The sequence below is a fragment of the Coptis chinensis genome, chromosome 3 (assembly GCF_015680905.1).
Source record: "Coptis chinensis isolate HL-2020 chromosome 3, ASM1568090v1, whole genome shotgun sequence".
NCBI lineage: Eukaryota > Viridiplantae > Streptophyta > Magnoliopsida > Ranunculales > Ranunculaceae > Coptis > Coptis chinensis.
Window position 1 is genome coordinate 21,199,121 of NC_141458.1, and position 12,934 is coordinate 21,212,054.

Sequence of the window (12,934 nt, forward strand, 5' to 3'; positions counted from 1 at the left end):
TCTCTCTCCATAGGCACGGACTTTCTTCTGCAATTAGGTTTTGCAATTCAGTGGCCATTGCTTGTTAATGTTGATTGGCTTTTCGTATTACTGAGATCAACCACATGTAAAAGACATGATTGGGTGATTGTAGATGGAAATGAGTGGATGATTGATATTGTTAATTCGCTTTTCATATTACTGATGTAGAAGTGTATTGAGCTTCCAGTTGTGATTCCCTTGGGAACATGTTCTGTATTTCCTCACACTATAATTTTCCTAACAATTAAAGCAGTGTCCTTTAGTTAGTTTATGTGTAAACTCAAGAGCACTTTTTATGTGAAGGCACAATCTGTTCTGTTGTTCCAATATGCACCTACTTTATAAACATTAATTATTTTCCTCCAAATTTCTCATACTAATACTTCGTTAAATTACAATAATCTTCGGGGATCACAAAAAATGAAGAAGATAAACAAAGGTCAAGGTTTAAGCTACATAATCATGGAGACTCAACAAGGGCAACTGTGGATACTCTGCCATACACAATGTCCTCATCATCATCTACTTGTTCGCCATGGGTTTCTTTACGCTCAAAGTAGAACAGTGTGTACGCCATCACACTCAGTACCTTCACCAACAGTTTGATGTCTATTGCATACATGAATAATAACTGGAGTTTTGATGCTTGGTGATTCTTGTTTATCATAATAGAAACAAGAAAACTGGCACCATAAAGAATCATAACAACAAAGGTTAAAGCAATTCCTACAACCTTTTTCCCCTTGATAAGTTTTTCAGCTTTGCCAAGTGCTTGCAATCCATGACAATCTTCAAGTACTGAAACTACCATACTACATATCCAAATTAAAGCTAGATAGAGATGCAAGAACATAGCGAGGCAAAAGAGAACAATCATACCGACCGCTGCTATACTGAGAGAACCCCTACTACTAGCAAGTACAACGACAAAAGATACTGGGAAAACCAAACAAAAGAAACCTGCATATAAAAGGGAAACGTAAAACCAGGTGATCACTGGCCTTGTCCATACGTTTCTGATTCTCAAAAACAGGTCCTTGAGTGTCAAGTCCTTTCCCAAATAAGACATGGCAGACACATATATTATAGCAACCATGGAAACTATTGAGAGGGCAGTCGCGAGGAACAAGTCCACTAACATAAAAAACGGGAAATCTTTTTGAGTTTTCAAGAATAGTTTGAGAGATACTAGGCTTGTAGGAGTCATATTAAACGAGGCAGGGTTTGTAGCGTTCATCGACAAATCATCATTGTTGGAGTATGAATTTGTCGACAAATCATTGTTGTTGGCGTAGTATGATTTTATCGATAAATCAATAAAGGCGTAAGAGACCACGGTGGAAAGGATGATAAACAGGATGATTTTCTTATTTCTGTGAAAAAGCTTGGGGACACCCTTCAGAATTTGCATCACACCCAGAGGCTCAGAAGTGTAGGTCTTGGCCATTGTTCTTGATATGTCTCTGGCTGACTTGAGCTAGTGTTTTGGCTCTGAATGCTGCCCATGGGGTATATATGGCTGTTTGTGCTCACGAAGACCAATAATATGTGTATACGTGTCTCATATCTTAATCATGGTTAACTTAAGAAATATAAAACTCCGACTTTTTTAAATTTAACGCGTTGCCTACTTGCCTCTGTTTCTCCAAAGAAAAATAAACAAAACAGAATGAAACAAAACCATAGACGGCCAAGACCCGCAACTCTGCGCCCAGGTCAAACGCTAGCCCTACATCTTAATGAAATTTGCCACTGTTTGATTGCGATTTTTAGCTGTTGGCAAATATATTATATAATTTATCCAATATGAACCATTCATCCACAGGTCCACAACTATTGTTTATTGGGTGAAGGGTTAGTTAGTGTTACCCCATGCATAGTACAAAATATCCCGATATATCGTAATATTTGGAGATATCTATTCAGATTTCAGAAAAAGATATATAAATATCACGATATGTTAAGAGATATATACGATTGTAAATATCGATGATATTTTGGCGATATTTGCAATATTTGTGATATTTGGGGATATTTGGAGATATTTAACGATATTTTGTGTATATAATAATTTTATTTAATATTTACCATTATATTTTAAATAAATATAAATAATGTATCATTATATATCAAGAAATATCCACAATATCCATGATATTTGTCAATATTTTAGATATATCCACGATATTTGCATGTGAAACAATGTCAAATATCCCCAAAGAGAGGGATATATCCACGATACATATCCAGAAATTGAGTATCGATAAATACCCATATCCTGATATTTTGTACTATGCCCCCATGAGCCAATTAGAGTCTCTCACCCCCACCCCACCCCACCCCACCCTCCTAAAAATACGGTCAACTCAAGTTGATTTTTTTTTTTTTTTTTTTGTACTTGGAGGAGACCCTAATTTCCCCATCTAGTGGGGGATCTTAATTGGCTTATCTAGTGGGGGATAATACTAATTAACCCTTGTTTATTTGCTAAAAATTCTACTGACTTTGCGTTTTGCAAAGCATCATCTTTCTACATTATAAAGAGGCGTAGGCGAGTGAGTCGGATGCGCTGTGGAAAATACCGTTAGCACAAAACGACAAGAACGATTTTTTAGTTTTTTATTTTTTTTGTTAAAGTCAAACCCTTCACCCAACTATTTCGCTGTTTTTTGTTTTAAACGTGTCGTGGGCACGTGCCAGAGTACTAGCATTATATTGTTATGGAAAAACACCAGGCCCACACCTTGTTGAACTTGTTTCCTTTTTTGGTGCGTGGAAATATGGATTAAAGAAAAAAAATTGTGGAGAAAAAAATGAAAAGATTTGGAGAGAAAATAAAATAAATGTTTGGTTAGATTTCAAATACTAGAGTTAATCATTAGTTAAAAAGATGGTGAATGTATGGTAGATGGGTGCTTAGGAGACTTTTCACTCCTAAGCATATAGGAGCAAAAAAATTCTCCCAAAGGACACTGCCTTAATTGTTAGGAAAGTTTTAGTGTGAGGAAATACATAGCATGATGTTCCCAAGACTAGCACAAGTGCACAACTGGAAGCTCAATACATTTTTATATCAGTAATATGAAAAGTGAATTAACAATATCAATCGTCCAATCGTTTCCATCTACAATCATGTCTTTTACATTTGGATGATCACGATAATAGGGAAAAACAACTTACGATGGGAGCTACAATCTAGGTGGAACAAATGCAAAGAGAAGTTGCAAGCCATTTGGATGACAACATACTACATAGAAGTAAATCTAGTAGCAGATAATTAGATAAAGATGCTAAGTTTGGAGCAAATCTGGATAACAATGACACGTTAGTTGTAATAGGAAAACCTACATGGTGAACAGATGGGAGAATACCCTATCTCACCTATTATAGGTTTACGTACTTACAGGTAACATATTGTGTTGTCTTGAGGTTTGATTTGTTATTGTGGAATGTACCTATAAATATTACCCAGTAGGCGAGTTTTGTGTCAATAGCTCACAATGTATATCCTTCTATCTTATAAAAAGCCAGTAATAAAGCGAATCAACATTAGCAAGCAATGTCCACTGAGTTGCAAAACCTATAGTCCGTGGCCATGGAGAGAGAGAGACGTGCTTGGGGAATTATTCACGACCTGTTGTTTGCAGATCAGAGCTGATACTATATCCCGGAAATACAAATGCATTACCAGCGATCGATAACCCAATCAAACTTGACTACGTTTAGAAATATAAAACAAAATAGGTCACAGACATGGAAAGGACAGGGCCGATGGTGGTGTTGTTAGCAATCATTGATTGGATGCAAAAAATTTGTTAATGAGAGCGCAAGACCAATTCTGAAAAAAAAATTAAGCTTTGACAAATTGTTTAAATGTTAAATTGTTATTAAGGTTCGTAGCTCAAACAAGTCTTTGAAGTCTTTACCAAAAAAAAAATCTTTAATAGTTTCAATATAGTCTTTGATAGTTTCAAAAAGTCTTTACCAAATAATAGACCAATTATACATTTCAGTATGGTCAACATTGAGATGATCTGTGTCACACCCCAAATTTCCAGAATATTTAAAATAGGGAATTATCCAAGATATAATTATCTCAATCCTCACCCTATTCAATTATCTAAAAACTCAGGATAAAACGAAATCCTAATAATATATTATCAACCACGATATTAAAATCTGAGATCAAATTGAAAACCAAAAGGAACAATCCTTCAATCACATTATTAAACTACAAAGAAACTAACCAACTCTATTACATCTATCTCAAAAACAAAACCGTACACTTAAGAAAAACTTAAACCAGAAGACTCTAAGAGCAAATCCAAATCACGTGTCCTCATCCACTGCACTCCACAATCTATGTTTCCAAGAACACACCCACGTTGTAAAACAAAGAAAACATGGGTCAGCAAATTGAATTTGCTGGTATAAATAAGACTAAAATAAAAACAACATGTTTAATATTTCAAATAAAGGAATATACTATTACAATCATTTCAAATTGGAAGACAAGTTAATTCCGTTTTTTCAAAATGGCATGTAGTTTCTTCCCAAGTAATATTTCACCCCCAATATACAATTCTAAAAATCTCATCATATAACAGTACTCATCATTCCCACTTTCCAAAATAACTCATAACATAAATACCACTTACATTCTATTTATTAAATGCACATATGATAACCTAATTAAATATGAGTTTGATACACCTTACCTTTAAGCCAACACGTCGTCTTAGGGTAGGATATTTACGTCCCTGCATAAAAGATTAATATATCATGCCCTCATGCAAAACAGAGTTAGACATCACAATAAAATTATTTATCTCAGCCAGTCAAATTTCCATTCATAATCAAACCTCATTTAAGACATTTAAGTCTAATTGATACAACCTAGTTCGTCCCGTATATTCGGAGAATACCACTTATCATAATACATATATCGAGGGTAGTCATTCACATGACATCATTACGTCATAAAGTTTCTGCGTGCATAACCATAGATCTCAGACTATCACAAGTTATTAATATTTTCATAATAACATATCAAATTATAGTCATTTTGCAATCATATAAAAGATCACAAGCATTCACTAATATTATTCACAATCACATTTCACATCTATAACATCACACAAATTCACATAATTTTTGTTAATTCAATTCCATAATGTATCTTGTTTACTAATCACTTATTTATTGACCTCACTTTTAGTTCTTACTCCACGATTTGCACTTCACACATTTGCCAAATCACACATACCTGTGTGCCTCTCTCACACCGAGTACCACTACAAGACATATGTCCCAAGCGGGGATATCGCCTCCAGGAACATATTTACATCTTGCAAACTCGTAACTTGTGAGTCATAACCATCTCTGGGCTTTCCATTCGCATAATCACAGCCTCTTATGGGCATTCAATATCTAAGTCATTCATGGAACATTCAATGAATACCTTGAGTCATTCCCGCCACAATCAAGGAATACCTATCATACACTAACAGGTCATTCATGGCACATTCAATGAATACCTTGGGTCATTCCCACCACATTCAAGGAATACCTATCATAACACTAACAAGTCATTCCCATCACATTCAAGGAATACCCATCATAACACTAACAGGTCATTCATGGTATATTCAATGAATACCTTCCTATCACATGACATCTCAAGTCATAATATATCATTACCAAATCCTAAGGCGTGGAGAGTTCTGAAGGTGTGACCGACTCATTGAAAATATTATTCTCAGCTCACTTATCATTATACTATCATTAATCATGCACAACAATTGATCACACGTGCAAAAAGTTATTTTCACGCATCAATGCACATCAATCATGCATTTAAATATCGTTGAACACAACACGAATATTCATCAATCAAATACAATTCAAACAGCTATAATCACATACACAATTAAATATTAACATTATACACATAATTATCACAAAACTAATATATAATATATAATATATAATATAGTGGTTGCATCTGTACATAAGGTTGCGCGCCTACCTATCCAATCTTTCAAGATTAGAATCAAGCCTTACGCAGCTCTTAATCAATAAATATCAATATCCTTGTATGTACCTTTAAGGAAAACAATAATTTATACTATATATAATCACATACAATAAGTTTCAAATACTCCCACAATCATATATGTAAAGTTTCATACCCAAAGATACACTATGAACCTTTAAATCCAAAAACTCACAAATAGATATTTCTTTACTTTTGATTTTTTTTTTTTTTAAAAACGATCTTATAAACCATGTCGGTTCCAAATAAAGCCACAGTCTAAAAGTAGGCTACAAACACTATATAAAACACCCAAGAAAAGTTTAAGAGACTTTTAGTTCCTTACTAGACATATTTCCCAAAATAGGTTCATGCACATAAAGGATAACACGGTAGATTTTCTAGCCAACTTGTCAATGCTATAGTTTTTCCTACATTTGATAAGCACCCAAAATTGTAATATAAACCCTGTAGAGACATTATATATTGGTTAATTATGTGTGTAATAAATGCAAATTAATTATATTTCCATGCTTTTGCAGGTTTCGACACGTAAACGATGAAATTTCAACAAAATTGGACTTTTAGTATGGAAACAAGGTGAATATGCTAATTGGAAACAAAGTCTTTTTATCAAGTCCAAAAGAAGCCCATTGGAAGCTTAGATCAATCCCATGAAGCTTGGTCAAAATAGTCAATTCCGGGTCAACCCTGGTCAAGTCTTACAGAAAAGTCAATGAAACTTCAGAAAATCATATATTTTGACTCCGAACTCCGTTTTGGACGTGTGACCTGTCAAAACAATCAGCGCGACAAGCTCTACACAATGGTATATAGATTCTATCAATTTACTAGACTGGAAATTAAAACAGGTCCGAACCAAGACAAAGTAAAAATCCAATTACTATTCATTATGATGCCATTAAGTGGAAGCTTATGTAATCACCCACTTTCTGCACTTAATAAATGCACAAACCACTCCTAATTATTTATCTTGTAATGGGAATTTCTATTCACCCACTTTCTCCACTTAGATTAAATAAATTCTATTATAAAAGTAGATTAATTTGTTACATTTGATTGAAAATGTAAGATGTAATCTTGGCCACCCATTTCACTCCTTTAAAACTATAAATAGGAGGGGTGGTGCTCTAAATAAACTTGCCAATTTACTTGTGATTTGTGGCCTTGTAGCCCTTCACTTCTTTTTTTTTCTTCTTCTTCTTCTTCTTCATTTTCATTAGTTGTAGTTATCTCACCATGAGCTATCTCATCCCTTGTGGAGGGTTAGATAAACCCATGTGAGGATAACTCTACTAATGAAGATGTAACTCAATTGCTTAAAATTTAACAAGTTTGATTTTTACTTTAATTACAAAATAGTTAGAAGTGGAAAACAAACTAGAGGTTGAAGAAGTGCTCTAAAGATAGGGTGCTAATTTAATCTCTTGTGCTAGTAGAATCTCTTTAGAGATTTAGAAATTCTACTAGGGATCAAAGTTTAATTATTCACTTTGATTTGTCTATGAATCAAAGTGAATATGAAAACTAACAATTGAAATATGTCTTTCATTAATAGTAGTTTGAATCACATGGTAAATCAATCTTCCACACTTCTCTCTCTTCTATCTTCTTTAGTCATTTTAGAATAAATTTGTTATTAGTCATTTTTGTAACTATAATTAAAAGAAGTAAAGTGTAGTATAAAAACTTTCACCTAAAGCCTTATCTCATTTAAGTTTTCTCTTGAGTAGTCTAACTAAGTTATGAACAAGTGCTTCAATGTTAGGCATGGGACGATTCTTTTACTCGAACTATATTTCAACATGAATCGAGAGTAAGGTAATTGATATAAGTGTAAGTTGGAGTAACGTCCAATTTAATTCTTATCAACATTCATCCAAACGACATATATGTAACTTAATTATTTAGAAACTAGGGTATGTAGACCTAATCTTTCATGTAGAACTTGAAGTCCCAACCTCAGTCCATCTAGAAGAAAACTTAGGTCGAAAACGGTAAAAATCCTAATTTTCAGCAAATTTAGACTACTCACCGAAATTAATCGAAAAGCGAAAACGTTAGTTTACGTAACAAACTAGAAATCAAGCAAACTCGAAAACCGGCGTTAAGATAGTCTTTCTTCTTCTAAACCTTCTCTTTACCACTCTCAAGGCAATAACACTCTATCTCTCTCTTTTTACTCTTTACGTCTTTTTCTTTTTTTTTTTTTTTTTTTTTTTTTTTTTTTTTTTTTGAAGTGGAAATTCTATTAATAATGATAACGAGTTTTACAAATAATCAGGACAAGCGTGCAACAAGCTGCGCTGGAAGTCCTTTCTTAATGGCAAATCCTATCCTCCTAAAAACAAACTCATTAGAACCAACTGTCATTACGTTGCAATCCATAATTTTCTGCAATCTCTTAAGGAGCTCAACAGACTATTGTGCCAAGAAACCAAAAGTGTCAAAACTTAAAGGAATGAAACAATGTTGGTTAGCTCTACAAGCCTCCTCGTGTTTCTCAATTTTCCCTGCCGCTGCTCTATTAGCTGCTTCTCCCACCTCAAAGACTCTATTCCCAAGCCCTACCAACGGAGAGGCTCTAGTTACATCAACACACGCATGCCTCCTCTCAGACCAACTGTAGATCAATACATCTGCAGGCCAAAGTGTCGATCTCCCCCCATTCGGATCAATGAGAAAATTCACAGGAGCCTCTTTCTTCACTTGTACCCTAGCCCTCCAAAATGCATCATATAAAATATCTCTAACATGATCATGTTGGTATTTGAAACCTAGAAAATATCTACAATGTGCTGTACAGTCCCCGAAAGCATCTAGTCTACTCTTTTTGCAAAGAGGGCATAGACCACCATCAGAGTACAAAGGAATCATGAGACAGTACCGGAGAATAGAACGATACTCTACTGGCGACATACGTTGTCCAAGTCCCTCCATCGGAATAGCAAGTAGAAAATCATTTGCATGTTCTGATTGTAAGCATCCAATGACTGCTTTCTGACGAGCAGATAGCACAAACTCCCTCTCAAGACCAGCAACAATCTTACCATAGAACGCTTCTGCCAAAACTTTTTGTGGTTTTAAGGGGACGGTAGCATTCACAATAATAGAACTGAGGTCAAAATCGGGTAGACAGAGACTCAATGCACTGCTAGCAACATCAAGAATCTCATCCAAAGGTATTGGGCCACAACTCCTAAGAATATGGTTATGAAGCTCAGAAGTCTGACAACGAGAGGCCACAAAAGCAAAAGTAGAGACATCAGTGGCACAATAAACACCTAACCCACCAAGACGTAACGGGAGTGTCGATAAACGCCATTGCAAATCACCGAAGTCAGGACCATCAGAAACCACAATACCCTGGAGAACACTGCGGAGATGCCGATCAAAAGTCTTAGCTGCCTCTCTAAAAAGGGATGGTGGACAAGTACGAATCGTAAAGATCAACTTAGAGATCCCAGCACAAGCACGTAAGAGTGCTAACTCACACTGTGGATCATCCAATGTAGCTAAACGGTCCATCAAAGTCATAACTTTTTCAACACGCTTGCGAGCAAGGCCCATGACAAAAGATGAATCAGTGCTGACCGCACCTCCAAGCAACGTGACCCCCTGCTGAGAATGTGACAAATCTGAAGGGAAGAGACCGGGAGTGGAGCGACGTGGATCCAGTGATGGCCAAAATATCTCAGTTTTAGCCACATTAAGAACCATCCCGTAAGAAGGTCCTTCTTCTTGAATCATACCCAAAACTTTCACCACCTGTTTTGTATCTCCGGTCAGAGTCCCATCATCTGGGTACCAAGCCTGTAGCAATAACTGACAATTGGACTAGATCCGTAGAATCAGGGGATGCAACACCAGTGCAAAAAGAAGGGGACCTAAGGGGTCGCCTTGTTGTACCCCAGTAGCAGACCATATGTAGCCATCACCCAAATATAACCTCGCAGGTTAACAATACAAGTACTCGACCCAAGGGACAATAGCTGGGCAACGGATACGAACCTCTCTCAACATGGTAGACTGATCAACCATATTAAAAGCATTCTGAAAATCTACAAGCAGCATCGAAAGAGAGGTACTGTCACTATTAGCATACATTATACGATTGACAGCATGCAGAATCGCTTCTGCTCCACCAGAAACACCAACCCTATACTGAAAATCCTGTAAGTACCCTACCACATCTTTGGAAACTCCTTTCATTGCAATCTTGGAGACCAGATGATGCCAAACCATACCCACAGCTATAGAATGAATACTATTATATGGCTTAAAAAGTGGAGTAAGCGGAACACTCACTATGAATTCCGCTAACGGCTATGGACATCGTCCTTGTAACCAAAGATTCACCACAGGGGTCAATGCATCTAGCAAATCAGACGATATAGATGCTGCAACACCACTCATGCCATCCAACAAGTGCTGAGCTCGGAGACCATCATGACCACAAGAAGTACCTTTCGGAAATGACCTAATGCATGACAATAGGGTGTCTCGCTCTACCAATAAAGGGGGCTCAGCAAAAGGAACAGTTGGTCTCACAGGTGGTTGTCGCATTGGGTGTTTCTCCTATAATGCTTGAATAGTCTCCGCTAAGTTAGAGGCAACCCCTGATGATGACAACACTTTTACCGCTGCAGTAAAATGCCCATCAACAACTTTCTGTAAGCATCGACGCACATTCTAAGTAGAAATAGATCTCTGGGGTGGCTGGATTGAAGGAGGCTCTACTATAGACTCTAAAAGGCGGAAACAATCCACCAAGCTCGCTCCATATCAACAAAGCATGGAGAATCTGTTTCTACTAAAGGTTTTTCCTATTACCAGACCGACGTTCATGACGATTTTGTGGCTGAAAAACCTGTAGAGTGCAGCATGGAAGAAGGAGAAGACGAACCCATGACATGACTGAACTAAGATCAGCCGTAATATCCCAGAGAGCAGACTTCAATGCACCATAAAAGGCTAAACGACAAGCACGTGGTATACTTTTCACAGTGCGAAAGGGTATACAGAATGCACTATCAAGTAACATCTTATCAAGAGAGGGAACAACACCCAGAGGCCTCAAGATAACACTAGCGTCTCCTTGTGATGAGAGTGCAGGTTGCATAGTCATAGGGATGGGCGGTGGTTCTGGTATACCGACAATAAGACATCCCAACTCCCCATTATCAGTCATTTTCGGTGGTTTTGTGATGCCTCCCGAATGACGACATGGTATGGTTAAGGCATGCATGCTGAGACAGTGGCCACATATCCATTTGTTCACCATTTTCAAAAAGTTAAGAAGGGATAAATATAAACTTATGTCCTCCTTACTTTTATCCCGCAGTCTATCTGTATCTCCCTGGCCACTCAAGTGTTGTTTCTTAATATGAGTTTCGATATACTAAATCGCAAAACTGCCACCACCACTGGCCCCGTCTTTGCACTTGTCAAACTCACGAAAGGGGCAATGCACATGCTTTTTCTGAGAGAGCACGATGACAACACCCTACGCTCTAATAAACCCAAAAACAGATGAAACCAAAACTAACCCACAACAAACAAGAGGACTGCCATAAAATGAAACCAAACAACAAACCTAGCATCGAAGCAAACCCAACTCCATCAAAACTAACAAACAACCATACCTAGCTAATCAATTAACCAAAACAAAGGCTACAAAAACAGCAAGGAAAAAAAAACAACAACAACAAACCATCCTGATTTTTATTTTATTTTATTTTTTTGGCTAATATAAGGAGGGGGAAGGGATTGAGGCAGTGGTTGGTGGCCTGGGCTTGGGGAATGGTCTATTGGAGGTTGTAGTGGAATAACCCAGATGGTGAGGATGGGTGAAGATGGTGGAGGCGGTGGCAGTAGCAGTGGCGGAGGGGATTGGTGAAGCGCGAGTGAGGGTTGGTGAAGATGGTGGAGGCGGTAGCAGTGGCGGTGAGGATTAGTGAAGGGCGAGTGAGGATTAGTGAAGATGTTACTGGCAGTACGCATTGATGGAGATGGTGCGTAGCAGTAGTAGTGAGGATTGGTGGAGATGGTGTTACTGGTGGTGAGAATTGGTGAAGATGGTGGAGGCGGTGGCAGTGGTAAGTACGTAAGTGTTGGTCAATGTGGGGATTGTGTTTGAAGATGGTGGTGGTTCCAGGTGGTGGACGGTGGTGGTGCAACGCGAGTGGTGCTGCAAAGTCTGATATGTTTTTGGGTTTTCTGATTCGGTGCAGGTGGCGCAGGTGCAAGGGAGAAGAAGGGTTGGGTTTTTAAAGGGTGATAGGGGGTGATAGTGGAGGCGGTGGGTGGTAGAGCAGCACAAGCGGTGCTGCAAAGTCGGGAAAAGAGATGGGGTGCTGCAAGGTTGGGGAGAGAGAAGAAGGGTTTTGATTTTTTTTTGATATTTTTTTTTTTTTTTTTTGAAACCCCTGAAAAATGAAAATATCTAAGAGGAGCAAAAGAGCTTCGGTTGTAACTAAATCCCTTTTCTCTCTCCCCACGTTTTCTCTATCTTCTTTTATCTTTATCTTCTTTTCTTATTATTATTGCTTAACTTCATATATTTAATTAAAAAGGGAGATAAAAAAATATTAGTGTTATAATATGTCTCCAAGAAATTAAATTTCATTTTCGGTGACCACAAAAAATGAAAATATAGAATTTTTTAAAAAAGTTTCTCGAAAATTAAGAGAAAATATGTTTTGTTTTTTTTCAGCAACTACATCAGGTCGTGAATAATTCAAATTTCGTAAACAGCAGGTCGTGAATGCTCTGTATGACTAATATTACTCTTGAATTAGTAATAGGTTGTGAAAAGTAGGTGAAATTTTCTGAAATTTAGTTCCTTCTCTGTATGAC

General features: G+C 37.1%; 1 protein-coding gene across 1 annotated transcript; it reads right to left on the reverse strand.

Moving 5' to 3' along the window:
* Nucleotides 1-334: 334 nt before the first annotated feature.
* LOC147508576 (uncharacterized) lies at nucleotides 335-1,512 on the reverse strand. The gene has a single exon (XM_086601025.1). The coding sequence runs from the start codon at nucleotides 1,466-1,468 to the stop codon at nucleotides 482-484; it is 987 nt and encodes a 328-aa protein (XP_086457151.1). The 5' UTR covers nucleotides 1,469-1,512; the 3' UTR covers nucleotides 335-481.
* Between the last annotated feature and the right edge of the window lie 11,422 nt (nucleotides 1,513-12,934).